Below are 15,083 nucleotides of genomic sequence, written 5' to 3' on the forward strand. Positions count from 1 at the left end.
CAATTCCAAAAGAAATGAAAGCTCATTTCAAAATAATTGACATTCAATTCCAAAGTTCACATTTTATTCCTTAACGGGAATTGAGTCCTCTTTATAATTTATAATTATATTCTTTATAATTTATCATTTGAGTCTCTTTTGCTAATAATGTTCATAAGTGACTTGCAAATAAATGATCAGATACTTTACATTTCCACAAAAAGATTCAATGAATTGCTTTAAATAACCATATCTAAGCTTCGCAATACCCATTGCATGCTTTTTAACAGCTTGGCATGGTATGTTGTGCTCCAAAATCCAAATAATACACTTTCTAAATTTGAAAGGACTATTTTCACGTTTCTCAGCAGCAGAAGTCGTTATAGTTTGGTGAATGTAGAACAAAGTGAATGGGAGAGTACAACAAATGCATTCCTATTTGCTGAATTAATAAAAGGAAAAGTCAACAAAAGTGAGAAAAAAGGAAACAATTTGTGTGAGACTAATAACAGCAGCCAGAAGAGAACCAAGTCAAATTTACTGTCACACAAACCAAAGAAACGGGGTAGATCAAGAAATAACACAACTAAGCATAATAGGCAAATTAAACATCTAAACAAATCACAATAATGCAACACACAAAACAATAGCAAAGTAAAACAAAAGACAAAGCAAACAAAATACAAAGCCCTGCAAACAAAACAGAATAAAAAAACACAAATAAGTAATAGGCTTTATGCACTGCTAGAGTTTTATAGCTAATGATAAACATTCATTGATAGCTTAATGTGAGTATTTTCAATTTCACAAGGTTGTTTTTACAGCATTGAAGTTGTAATGTAATTACAATGCATTCAGTTAAATAGACTTAAGCATTCATTTAGTTGTTCAAGTGTAAAACGAGATGAAAAACTGTGTAAATGCAAGTGCTGTCAGTAGCAACAGGCTAGAAATTCCATTGAAAATACTGGGGTAAAATAAACTGCCATATTTTAAAAAGACATGGTGAGGGGAAATGGAATTTAATGCAGTGCTTCTTGTTCTGTCTGAGACCCGTATATCTAACAGGCAGTGAAGATTGCTGATTTTTAAAGAAATCAGATCCTAAACGTGCCAATTTTGTAATGGAAAGACAGTTGACTGGAAGCCCTTGGGCTGCCTGGCTGAAAATTAAAAGCCTGTGTGCATACAGCCCATTGTGGAACAAAGCACAACACAAAATAAAAATAAAGCACAACAAAGTGAAAGAGACAAAAATGCAAAGCAAAATAAACCACAAAACAAAATGAAGGCAGATGAAATACAAAACACCTTAAGACACAACACAAAACCAAAGAAACAAGACAGATCAAGAAACAACACAACTAAGCACAACAAATCACAAAAAAAACAACAGCAATTACAAAGAAAAGAAACAAAGCAAAACACAACACAACAAAGCAAAGCAGGCAAATGATAAATCTAAACGAATCACATTGCAACGCAAAACATAACACAAAACAATAGCAAAGTAAAACAAAAGACAAAGCAAGCAAAATAAAAAAACAAAACAAAATAAAAAAAACAAAACAAACCTTTAACACACAACACAAACCAAAGAAAGAGGTAAATTCAAATACTACACATCTAAGCACAAGAAATCATAGAAAAACAACAGTTAATCACAAAGAAAAGAAACAAAGCAACACACAAAACAACAAAGCAGAGTAGCCAAATGAAAAATCTAAACAAATCACAATGCAATGCAAAACACAAAACAAAAGCAATGTACTGTAAAACAAAAGACAAAGCAAACAAAATATAAAGCACAGCAAACAAAACAGCAAGAAAACACAAATAAGTAATTGTGAAACAAAACAAAACACAAAAGTAAAAATAAAGCCAAAAGCAAAGCACAACAAAGTGAACAAGGCAAAACTGCAAAGCAAAATAAATGAAAAACAAAACAATCCTCACCACAAACCAAAGAAACAAGGCAGATAAAAAACACAACTAAGCACAACAAATCACAATAAAACAACTGCAAATCACAAAGAACAGACACAAAGACAATTGAAAAATCGAAACAAACCCTAATGTAATGCAACACACAAAACAAAACAATAAAAATGTAAAACAAAAGACAAAGCAAACAGACAAAGAAAAACAAACCACAAAACAAAATGAAATGCGAAACAAAACTTAAAGAAACAAAGTGAAACAAAATATGCTAAAAACCAGTGATTTAAGATAAAAAAGTAAAGCAAAACAAGCACCAAAATGCACATTTGATTGAAAACAAAACGCAAAAACAAGGGTTGCATGCTGTGTTACACTAAGCGTGAGCACCATTTGCTGACTTAAACTTCTGAAGGCAGGCATTTAGATATAATCATATACAATCAAATGAAAGCTGTACTGGATTTATTCGCTCAGATTAACTCCAATCCTCAATGCAATCTCAGTTTCGGCAGTGCACCTTACATCAGATTACAAATCACTGTAATAACACCACCTCTGCATCAGAATCGGGTTTCATAATCGCTGTCACCAGTTTACTTGCGCGTTTAATTCTTAAGTGATATAAGTAAACAGATTTGCTAGTAATGGAGGAGATTGAGCACACGATCCTAATCTAAGCTTCCCTGCTGGACTGTGTGATTAATAAATAATAACAAAGTCCCTTTAGGTGTATTCTATAGTCTTTGATGATAACTAGTAGCTAAAGCAATATAAGAAGGTTGTTCATGTAGGCCATAATGCATGCTAAATAAATAGCCTCTGAAGATAATATTCTCATGCATTTCTTAATAAATTCCTGTAGAGGGCAGTGTAATATTTGACATGCTCGCACACACACACGTAACACATATTTATGACTCACTTGGCGAGTTTCATTTCAATCTGCTGACGGATCTCCTGTCTCTCCTGGTCACTCCGTGCTGGAAATATGTTCCTGTCCTCCAGCTCCTGTTTGCTGGGCCGATTCCGCAGCTTCACGGCCAACAGCTCCTTCCTCATCCTCCTTGGCAATGTGCCTGCACATATTTGATACATAATTCATCACTCAAATGACCCAACAATCTAATGTACTGCAGATTTCTGGACTGATCAAGATCTTTAGTCACTTAAAAAACAAAATAATCAAAATGAGCAATATGGTAAAAACTCAAAATCCTTCCATATTTTGTAGAAACCGTAGGCCTATAAGTGGGAAACAATAACATTGTATTACTAAAGTCAGTATTAAACTGAAGCTGTAGTCTTTTGTTCTCTAGAGAGCACAACAGCTGGAAAATCTTTAATCTCCTTGAAAAAACTAAAAGATGGATAATACTGTATATGGCAATGGTGCTCAACCCTGTTCCTGGAGATCGACCTTCCTGCAAAGTTCACCTCCAACCCTGATCAAACACACCTGAACCAATTAATTAGGACCTGAACAGCACTTGATAATTACAGGCAGGTGTATTTGATGGGTTGCAACTGAAATCTGCAGGGAGGTCGATCTCCAGGAACAGCTTTGGCATGTAGGTGAGTAAATAGCTTTTTTTAGTAAACTAATCTTTTCATACTATAATATATGCAGAAAACTACATTACCCACAATTCACTACAGACAAATCCACAAATCAGAAGGTTTTTGTTTATATATTTGATAACACTTTATTGACGGTCCATTTGAGTATTAGTAAACTGTCTGCTTAATATCTGTTGATACTGTCCCTTCAACAGACATTTATCTGACTATAAGAAACTTTGCAACTACATGTCATCTTACACTAACCCTAACCTAACCCCAACACTATAGTTTAGTTGAATTAGTTGGCATGTAGATGCAATGTGACTTAAATTCAACAAATGGACCATCAAAACAAAGTGTGACCAAATATGTAGCTCCACCTATTGCTATAAAGCATAACATGATCAAATATTTGTGTATGTATATGCATATTTTTGGAGAACAATATAGTTTTATTAGATTTAATAGAATCTGTTTAAACGAGATTGTGTTATTTACAATACTTCAATATCACTCCATATATCTAAAAAAAACAAATGCCCTGTGCATTTATGAATGTGAGTGGGCTTGACAAACCATCTGTAGAAACACTCTTCACTCTATAAAAAAGAAACAAAAAACACTCCACCTCCTTACTCTATCACTTAGGGTGCTTTCACACTAGCACTTTTGGAATGTTTTGTGCACTTTTGTGGAAACATGTTACGGCGGGACTTCAGTCACATGGTTTTGGCTTGCTATTGGCTGATTTCATGTAATTGACAGGCTGACCCCGCCCTAACACCAGTAAACACATCATTAGAGAAGTTAATTTGACTAAAAATTGCAAGATGAGTTTTGAAAAAAAAAACATGTGTACAAATAAATAATAACTTACAAATTATACAGCGACTTTTAACAGCTGTTCAGTTACACCCACCAGAAATGACAGAGTCGTTCCAGCTGTCGATATCATAGATAATTCCTGAAGCATCAGTGAAGCAGTGATCCTGTCGAACGTTTTCCTTGTTTTCCTCTGCTTCCTTTCTGCTCTCACCGTCTCCGCTTGGCTCTCGCTCGATGCTAAAAATACATAGAGAAGATGAGCTCACTTTAATGGATAAATACGTACATACAAGCATAAAACATAATGAAGATTGAACACCCTCACCTGTCCTGCCTGAGCTTTGTTGCCAGTGCTCGGTGCAGTTCCTCTATTATACAGCTAGGGGGCAGCGGTGGATGTATGCTACCTACATGCGGCGAGCCAGAAAACGGCCCTCTTAGAACCACAGGACTGGGACCGTCAGGGACTCTAGGCAGTTCTTTCTGGAGAAAAGAGTTTGACTGAGGCACTGATGCGATGACAACTTTATCTGCGTCTGTGGAAACAAAACAATACCTTCATATGTAAACATGGTAAAGAAAAGGATGATCAGAAGAAATGGACAGCACCTGAGTTTAATATATTAGTGTCACAGCAAAGGGTCTGATTGTTTAGGACCATGTGTTATTTCAGTTTTCTTTTTAAACAAATCTGCAAATGTGTCAACAATTCTGTGTTTTTCTATCAATATGGGGTGCTGTGTGTGCATTAATGAAGGAAAAATGAACTTAAATGATTTTAGCAAATGACTGCAATATAACAATATATACTTTCCGTACCAACTGTATATATAAAATACTGTGCAAAAGACCTAGGCCACCAGTATCAACCCCCCCCCCCCCAAACCCCCCCCCAAACCACCCCCCCCCCCCACTAAAAAAAATAAATTTGTTTTACCAAAAAAAAATTGTTGTTTTTTTGTATAATATTCTGTAGCATGTCAGTTTGAAATGTCAATTTACATTTTCAAACATTATTTTTGTCATAAATTGTAATTATACAGTGAGATTATAGTTTGCGGGCGAGGCAGTGGCGCAGTAGGTAGTGCTGTCGCCACATAGCAAGAAGGGCGCTGGGTCACTGGTACGAACCTCGCTGCGTAAAAACTTGCTGCATAAGTTGGCGGTTTATTCCGCTGTGGCGACCCCGGATTAATAAAGGGACTAAGCCGACAAGAAAATGAATGAATGAGGATTATTGTTTGCACAACAGGATGAAGGAACAGAACAAACTGAGAAAAACTAAATCCAGAAGAACTTTGGCAATATCTCTAAGATGCTTCAAAAGCTTCTGCAAAGCTACAGAACTGTTCAAAGTATTAGGCACTTGTGTACAGATGCTGTAAAATGAGGATGCTTTAAAAAAGAATGCATAAATACATTTTATTTAAAAATGAACTTATATTAACAAAATCAAATCAACATTTGATATGACCACAGTTTGCATTTAAAACACTTGCCCATAGTTTTTCAGGTATCTTTGCAGGTAGATTTTTTTAAGAATCTTACAAATGTTCAAAGTTCTTTCTGGATTTTATTTTAGTTCATAAATTGATACTGTTGATGTTTTACATGTATTTCATGTTATCCATTTTATTCTTTTGGTTTTTATTATTATGGTATAGTGTAAATGTGCCTTTTCATTTTGCTTTTGGTATTGGCTTCTATTGTTTTAGTTAATTTCTTCATGTTGTCCCAACATAAATTGCTTAAGTTAACTTACACTAATTGTTTTTTTTATTTTATTAAAAAAACGTTGATATAACACGAAACAATTAAGTTACCCTCCAAAACTTAAGAAATGTGTTTTCAACAAACAGCAAATTAAATTTTATTGTAAATTTGTTGAGAGTAACAAATTACTTAAGTTAACTTAATTTTACAAACTTAAATTAATTGAACATGAAACAATTAAGTTGTCCACAAAAAACTTAATAATTGTGTTGATACAACTTATTTAAAATAAGTAGTTTGAACAAACAGCCAAAGCAATTTTTAAATGTAAATTTGTTGAGTGTAACAAATCACTTCAGTTTTAAAATATTTAAGTTCATTGAACATAAAACAATTAAGTTGTCCCCCCAAAAAATGTAACTCATTTTAAATAAGTAGTTTGAATAAACAGCTAAAGTATTTTATGCAAATTTGTTGAGTGTAACATCGATTAAGTTAACTTAATCATGTTAACAAATTTAAGTAAGATTGAACATAAAACAATTAAGTTGCAGATACAGCTTATTTTAAATAAGTAGTTTGAACAAACAGTAAAAGTCATTTTTGAGTGTAATGGAGTCTAAGAAATCTAAGAGCTCCTTCATCCTCCACAAACAGCAATGGTCACAAGATGTTTCCAATAGTCCCCCCCAAAAATGGACCAAAAACATTGTTAAAATATTTAGTATGTTTGAACTGTAATCATACAAAAAATCTCCAAGAGAACTTTTGTGAGGTAAAAAAAAAAAAGTAAGCCGTGCCTATTTTTGATTACGCAGAGATGAACAGACCTTCCTCAGTGCTGAGCTGAGAGACCAGATTGCCATGGCTGTTTGGTGGAGACTGCTCCTGCTCTTCATCCTCTTCATCTTCCTCTTGGTCTTCTTCATCTTCCTCAACGTCTTCATTCTCATTCACAGAGAGAACGGCCTCCTCCTCGTCCCCCTCTTCTTCATTTGATTTTGGGTCTTCTGTCGGCTCTGTGTCCTGTAAGGAATCTACCACTAAAGGAAACACAAAATTGCAGGTGAGGAAAGTAGTTTAGGCTGAAATTTATTGATAACTCTGTATATTGTGTATTTGTAAAGGATTCAAGGGGGTTAGAAAAAAATAGTAAATAAAGGGTGTCAGTGGGGCAGTTATCGCCTCATAGCAAGAATGTTGCTGGTTCAAGCCTTGGCTGGGTCAGCTGGCTTTTCTGTGTAGAAATTGCATGTTCTCTCCGTGTTTGCTTGGGTTTCCTCTGGGTGCTCTGGTTTCCCCCACAAGTCTAAAGACATGCAGTATAGGTGAACTGGTTAAGTAAAATTTTTCGTAGTGTATGTGTGTGTGAATGAATGTGTATGGATGTTTTCCACTGATGGGTTGCAGCTGGAAGGGTATCCACTGTGTAAAACATATGCTGGATAAGTTGGTCAGTTCATTCCACTTTGGTGACCCCAGAATAATAAAGGGACTAAGCTGAAAGGAAAATGAATGAATAAATGAATGAATAAATAATTAAATAAACAATAAATTTTATAAAATAGCACTCCCATGCTATCTGTCAATGTTCAGTGAAGCAAATAGTTACGCCTTTAAAGTTTTGCCACTGCTAAGAAATTGTTTCTATAACACTTTAACATTTGAAAAATTAGTGCTTCAGGGGTAATTAAAATGTCAATGCTCTTCAAGTCAGGCATTCATGAAGATAAAAAGTTTTTGAAAGGTTTTTTTTTTTTATTTTTTTTTATGGAATGGCCATGTTGATAAAGACTTTTTAAATCATGTTTTCACTTTTTCTCACAATGCCTTGGACTTTACATTTCCAAACATTATTTTTGTAATTTTGTGCCTTGGACTAACAATTTTGCCTTTCCTATACCATTGTTTTAGACAATAAATTATACATAATTATATATAACTAAATTAAATAATCATTTTTTAACCAGACTCAATGATAAATAAATAATATAGTCTGTATTATATTAATCAAGGCAATGCAAACAATTATTACAATAAATGATTTTGAATAATTGATAATTGAAAATTATATAATATACAAATATTGTTATTATTGTTGTTGTTTATGTTTTTATTGCTAATAATATTCATTTCAAGTTCATTTATTTATTTTCTTTTTCGCTTAGTCCCTTTATTACAGTTTTTACCAATTGTTTACACACATTTTCTGAAAGCATGTCTCATATTTTCAGAACTCTACACACAAATCACAAAACACACACACATTGTGCAAAACTCTTTTGCAAAATGAAACTTTATGTTCAAAACAATGTGATTTCTTCTCAAAATGGTATTTTGTTTTCAAATGACACACACAAACCATCACATAAATAGACATTTATAAGAACAGTTGAACACTGATGTGCTTAATGTAAAACACTATGACCACTTCTTCTCCATTCATCATGACTTACTGTGAGCCTTTTTTGTTCAGTGTTACACTTACTACAGACATACATACAGAAGTGCATTGTAAAATATTTCAGAATATTGTTTTTATACAAAACACTCAAAAACCAAATATATTTTACTGCTTTTCCCAACAAAAACAGTGTGCACAGCGTTCATCCCAACCAACACAAAGTTGCACATAACATGGTCTACATATACCATCAACAGAAGGACTTACAGAAAACAGTTACAGTAATAAATAAATAAAATAAAATAAAAACCAGCTATACTGCATCCTCTTTTCTGTTTTAGTCTGGCCAAGTAGTGGGGTAAATGTCACCTTGCATGTCGAATCCAGCCATGAAAAGCATCAACTCCTATAGCTTGGAGAAGGGGTACGTGTGTGTGGATTTCGGTCATACACTTTTCATCTCCAAGCAGAAAAAAAATTCTCAATAGGATTGAGGAATGGACAATATGGAGGGAGATAAACAACTAAAAACATGGGTGGGCAGTGAACCAGTTATGAACCAGACGAGCTCTGATTTCTAAATTGCAATTCTGTGTGACAGGTGTTTACCTTAGTGATGGGTTAGTATGTAAAGAAGGACAACTGACTTTACAATTCTGAAAGACAGTGTGTTTCTTGTGAAAACAAGAGATTTTCTGCATGAAAATTGTGCAAAATGCAGATAATTGTGCTTAGTGCTTTGAAAAAGTTTGACTTAAACCTGCAAATTGAGTGTAAAGCAGAAATTGTGCTTGTAGTTTAGCAGAATTGATTCAGGGGGTTGGTGCGTCAGTTACATGTTGTGTTCATTGTGTCTGAAGTACAAGTAACTGTGTGTAAACAACTGAGAAAAACTGTAACGCTGTGTACGCTTTTTTGAGGGGTAAAAATAAAGTAAAACATATTTGGTATTTGTGTGTTTTGTATAAAAACTATTTTCTGAAATATTTTACAATGCACTTCTGTAGGCCTATACCGTCTGTAGTGAGTGTAACATTGAACAAAAAAGCTTACAGTAAGTCATGATGAATGGAGAAGAAGTGGTCATTGTGTTTTACATTTAGCACATCAGTGTTCAACTGTTCTTCTAATTGTATATTCATGTGCTGGTTTGTGTGTGTCATTTGAAAACAAAATACCATTTTGAGAAAAAAATCACATTGTTTTGAATGTTGAGTTTCATTTTGCAGAAGAATTGAAGGGTTTCGCCCAATGTGTGTATGTTTTGTGATTTGTGTGTAAAGTTCTGACAATATGAGACATGCTTTCAGAAAATGTGTGTAAACAATTGGTAAAAACTGTAATACAGCATTTGAGGATTATATGACTAAATATAGTATTTATTACAAATATTTTTGTTAAACTTTAAATATGATTAATTTAACGCACCTCTACTCTCAGCCCAAACATTTTTTTTTCTTGTTATTTAATGTTACCTAATAGCACAATTACTAAGCTCTATCTACTGGACATTATTAGTTTGAAATAAACTACAGTCGAAATAAATGGCGCCAGTAAGAAAACTGTACACATTTGGTTAAATATGAGAAAGACTGTATGAGATATGTTTTTAATCCTGATATTGTACCTATTATTGCAGTAATTTTTATTTTATTTGAATTTTTTGTTGGGTGGATCTCGGGTTTTGTTTTATATAATATATATTAATAAAAAATGTTTTAAAAAAAAAAGAATAAAATAAATTGCAATGCTAAAAATACACACACGCATTGGATAATCTGGATATATCTACATACAGTTGAAGTAAGAATTATTAGCCCCCCTGAATTATTAGCTTCCTGAATTTTTAGCCCCCCTGGATTTTTTTTTTACCTTTCTGTTTATTTCTGTTTAACGGAGAGAAGTGTTTTTTTTTTAACACATTTCTAAACATAATAGTTTTAATAACTCTTTTCTAATAACTGATTTATTTTATCTTTGCCATGATGACAGTAAATAATATTTTACTAGATATTTTTCAAAACACTTTTATTCAGCTTAAAGTGACATTTAAAGGCTTAAGTAGGTTAATTAGGTTAACTAGGCAGGTTATGGTAATTAGGCAAGTTAATGTATAATGATGGTTTGTTCTGCGGACTATAGAAAAAAAAATACAGCTTAAAGGGGGTAATAATATTCATATAATATATATATATATATATATAAATGTTTTTAACTGCTTTTATTTAAGCCAAAATAAAACAAATAAGACTTTCTCCAGAAGAAAAAATATTATCAGACATACTGTGAAAATTTCCTTGCTCTGTTAAACATCATTTGGGAATTTTTTTAAAAAATATATATTTTTTTAAAAATCAAAGGGTTGCAAGTAATTCTGACTTCAACTGTATATGCAGAGTTGAGGGATAAGTTATTAACCTACTGTGAAATATTTATTCTTTTTTAAACATTTGTCAGGTGTTATTTAATAGAGAGATTTTTTTTCTACTGGAGAAAGTCTTATTTTTTTAAATAAATAAATAAATAAATAAATAAATAACAATTGGTTATAGAACAAACCATTGTTTTACAATGACTTGCCTATTTAACCTAATATGCCTTTAAATGAAGCCTCTAGTTTATTAATAGGCCTTTAAATGGCACATAAGTCTGAATACTAGTATCTTAAAAATTATCAAGTAAAACATTGTGTAAGACAAGGCAAGTTTATTTATATAGCACATTTTATACACGGTGGCATTTCAAAGTGCTTTATATAAACAAGAATAAAAAGACAAAGATAAAATGATTAAAAACAGAATAAAATGTGTTAAAACAGGTTATAAAAGAATAAAAAAAGAAAAGAAAGACATGATAGTGTGATCTGTCGGACGTAGCACAGTGCTCATTCAGTAAAGGCACAGCTAAACAGACGTGTTTTCAGTCTTAATTTGAATGTGCCTAATGTTGGAGCACATCTGATAATTTCTGAAAGCTGATTCCAGTAGTGAGGGGAATAGTGGCTGAAAGCCGATCCACCCTGCTTTGACTGAACTCTTAAAACTTCTAGTTTATTTGATCCTAAAGATCTTAGTGATCTATTAGGTTTGTATTCAGTGAGCATATCTGTAATGTATTGAGCTCCTAGGCCATTTAGTGATTTATAGACAAGTAGTAATACTTAGCAATCTATTCTGAATGTAACTGGGAGCCAGTGTAAAGACCCAAGGACAGGTGTGATGTGCTCTGATTTACTGGTTCTGGTCAGAATCCTGGCTGCAGCATTCTGGATGAGCTGTAACTGTCAGACTGTCTTTTTGAGAAGACCAGTGAGGAGGTCCTTACAGTAATCCACCCTGCAGCTGATGAAAGCATGAACAAGTTTCTATAAATCCTCATTGGTAACAAAGCATCAAATTCTTGCAATGTTTTTAAGATGATAGTATACTGATTTACTTGGACATGACTATTGAAACTCAGATCTGACTCCATAATCACAGCAAGATTGACCTTATTTTTTGCTGTTTGACCCTTAGAGCCAAGGTATGCATTCATCTTGAGAACCTCATCTCTATTCCCAAAAGCAATGACTTCAGTTTACTCTTTGTTTAACTGAAGAAAGTTTCGGCACATCCAATTGTTAATTTCATCAATGCATTTGCAGAGGGTGTCAATGGGGCTTTAGTTATTAGGCAATAAGGCTAAGTAGATAGAATGTAATCAGCATAGCTGTGGTAGGAAATTTGGTTCTTTCTTATTATTTGGCTCAGAGGAAGCATATAAAGGTTGAACAGCAGAGGTGCCAGAATCGAGCCTTGTGGGACTCCACATGTCATGGGTGTCCACCTAGACCTACTGTATGGTAACCTATACTGACATAGTAACCTCTCCCTTCAATGTAAGATCGGAACCATTTGAGGACCATGCCAGACAGCCCAACCCAGTTTTCCAGCCTATCCAGAAGTATGCTGTTATCGACAGTGTCAAATGCAGCACTGAGATCGAGCAGTACCAGCACTGTTAGTTTGCCTGAATCTGTATTTAGGCGGATGTCATTGATTATCTTTATAAGCAGAGATGTATAGTAACGAAGTAGAACTACTTCACTACTGTACTTAAGTACTAAAAGGCAGTATCTGTACTTTACTGGAGTATTATTTTTTTCTCCTACTTCCACTTTTACTTAAGTACATATTTTCCATGAGTTTAATACTTTTACTCCGATATATTTTTTATGTGCTGCATCGTTACTCGTTACTAGGGGTGTCAAAATGATTGATATCAGTTTAGTAATAGGTCATAACCGGTTATTACGTGATGACGTCATTTATCTCCTATGCGCGATGTCGCAATACTATGGCGAAGGACGGAGGCGCGAGGGCGAGGCGGCACAGCATACCAGCTGCTAGTTTACTGTTAGGGAGAAATGTTGTAAAACTTCACCTCTGCCTATCTCTCGCTCTCTCACTTTGGGCATTTGACCCGCTGGCCAGTTTGTAAGGTAACTTTTCCTCTCTTCTTAGCTGTTAAAGCTGTGGATCCAGACATGAGCGTGCCTCATGTGCAATTAAGTTTTCTCCACTGTGTCTATTACCTGTGATAATCGCGTATTCTTCCCGCCATGGGTGAACAGCGCTTATATTTCTAAAGCCCTTTCTGTTGAGGACAATAACCAATCATAGCCGTGTAAGACCCGCCTGTCAGCGCTCAAAAAGCAGGCGGGATGATATTGACATGAGTTTATTAGCTGTAAATGCTTGTGCTGTCTTCTGTGCATGATTTTTGTTTGATACATCCAGAAAGAGTGTTTTCTTTGAGCAGGTCAAATTAAGGGCACAGTTCGTATATCTGACTGCTGTATTAAAGGACAAAATTTTATTACAAAAAACCCTTTAACTGTCACACCAAGACAAAAGCAATAGAAATTTTTTTGATTGCATTTCTTAACTCCTAATGTCGCTAGGTAACACAATCAGTGCATTTTTATTCAACACATCACATTATTTCTAAAATATCAGCCTCTACCAAATGGTTGAGATGTTGGTTTATGGTAAAAGTACCAGAATTAATAAATAAACTACAGAAAATATGAACTGTAAGACCAATTTCATTAAAAACATGATAAAAATAAATAACAATTATTACTAAATCATAGCCATAAGCCATAAAATAGTTCAGATTTTCATTTAACACAGTAATATATACACATTTTCCTGTTTTTTTACAATAAAATCAAAATCAAGTGAATTTGTGAAGCAGGATTTAGTTTGCTTGTTTAGTTTAGTTTCACGAGTGCTTCCAGAAGACAGAACTCCTGTTTATTGTGGTATTAACCAATCAAACTTCAAAACTCCCAAAGTGTGAGTGTGTCTTTGTGTGTGTGTGAGTAAGAGTGAATTATGTGTGAGTAAGAGTGTTGTTTTAACAGTGTGATTGTACCTGTGCGTGCGTGTGTGTGTGTGTGTGTGTGTGTGTGTGTGTGTGTGTGTGTGTGTGTGTGTGTGTGTGTGTGTGTGTGTGTGTGTAAGAGAGAGTGTAAAAACAATTGCAACCTATGTAATGTCCCCACAATTCACAAAAATGTGTGTGTGAGAGAGAGAGATAGAGAGAGAACTGTGTGTGTGAGAGTGTATGAATGTGTGAGAGTGGGGAGAGAGTGTACATTTAGGTGTGTGCAGGGCAGTGTGTGTGTGTGTGTGTGTGTGTGTGTGTGTGTGTGTGTGTGTGTGTGTGTGTGTGTGTGTGTGTGGGAGAGAGAGAGAGAGAGAGAGAGAGAGAGAGTATGTATGTGAGTGAACATGCTGAATTATCTCATCAGTGAAGGCATTTTCTGGTAAAAGGGCCTGACGATGTGAGCTCTTGTACCATAGAAACTATTTACAGAGAAAAACAGTATCATAAGCCATGTTTCTTTTCGTTCTGCTTAATCAAGTACCCCAAAAAAAATATTTAAAATAAACAAAACAATTAGTGTATTTTGAATGCTTTCTTTAATAACTACATTACACAATACTTGTACTGTTACTTTCAGTACTTGAGTAGTAAATTTTGAAATAAACTACTTGCAATACTTAAGTCCAAAAAATGTTGAATACTTTTGTACTTCCACTTAAGTATGGTGCTTAAAGTACTTAAGTATGGTGCTTCTACTTCTACTCAAGTCAATTTTTGATAAAGCACTTGTACTTTTACTTAAGTATGGGTCTCTAGTACTTTATACAACTCTGTTTATAAGAAAGCTCTCTGTACTGTGATGTGGTCTGAAACCAGATCGAAAATTGTCTAAACACCCCTTGAAGTTTAAGAACTTGTTAACCTGATTAAAAACTAATTTTTCAATGATTTTGCCAATGAAAGTTTGGCCTGTAATTGCTCAGTAGGGTGTCTGATGTCGGCATGTACTAGGGCGGCAGAATATATCATTTTAGCTTCAATATCGCAATTCACAATAGTCACATTGCAGCATCTGCAATGTGTTCCTTTTACAGCAACGATGTTGTAATGTAATTAAAATACAATAAGTTAAATAGACTTAAGCATTAACGTAGTTGTTCAAGCGTAAAATGAGATGAAAAGCCGTTTACACGTACGTGTCCATCAGGATTAGCAGGCTAGCGCAGAAACTTCATTGAATATTCTGGGGTAAAATAAATGTTAACGTTCTAAAGACATAGCATGTAAA

At 34.2% G+C, this 15,083-nt stretch overlaps 1 protein-coding gene across 2 annotated transcripts in view; it reads right to left on the minus strand.

The window, feature by feature from the left end:
- The window catches only part of phactr3a (phosphatase and actin regulator 3a), a 113,658-nt gene that overhangs the window by 23,290 nt on the left and 75,285 nt on the right, over positions 1-15,083 (minus strand). For both annotated transcript variants that reach the window (XR_015522852.1, NM_001114411.1), the window contains 4 exon segments: positions 6,849-7,061; positions 4,631-4,841; positions 4,400-4,542; positions 2,843-2,996 (listed from right to left, as the gene is read on the minus strand). Coding sequence is in view for 1 of the 2 variants with exons in the window: in NM_001114411.1 (NP_001107883.1) it covers positions 2,843-2,996; positions 4,400-4,542; positions 4,631-4,841; positions 6,849-7,061 (721 nt within the window). In the remaining variant the exon portion in view is untranslated.

The sequence above is a fragment of the Danio rerio genome, chromosome 23 (genome assembly GCF_052040795.2).
Source record: "Danio rerio strain M-AB ecotype USA chromosome 23, GRCz13ab, whole genome shotgun sequence".
Lineage (NCBI taxonomy): Eukaryota > Metazoa > Chordata > Actinopteri > Cypriniformes > Danionidae > Danio > Danio rerio.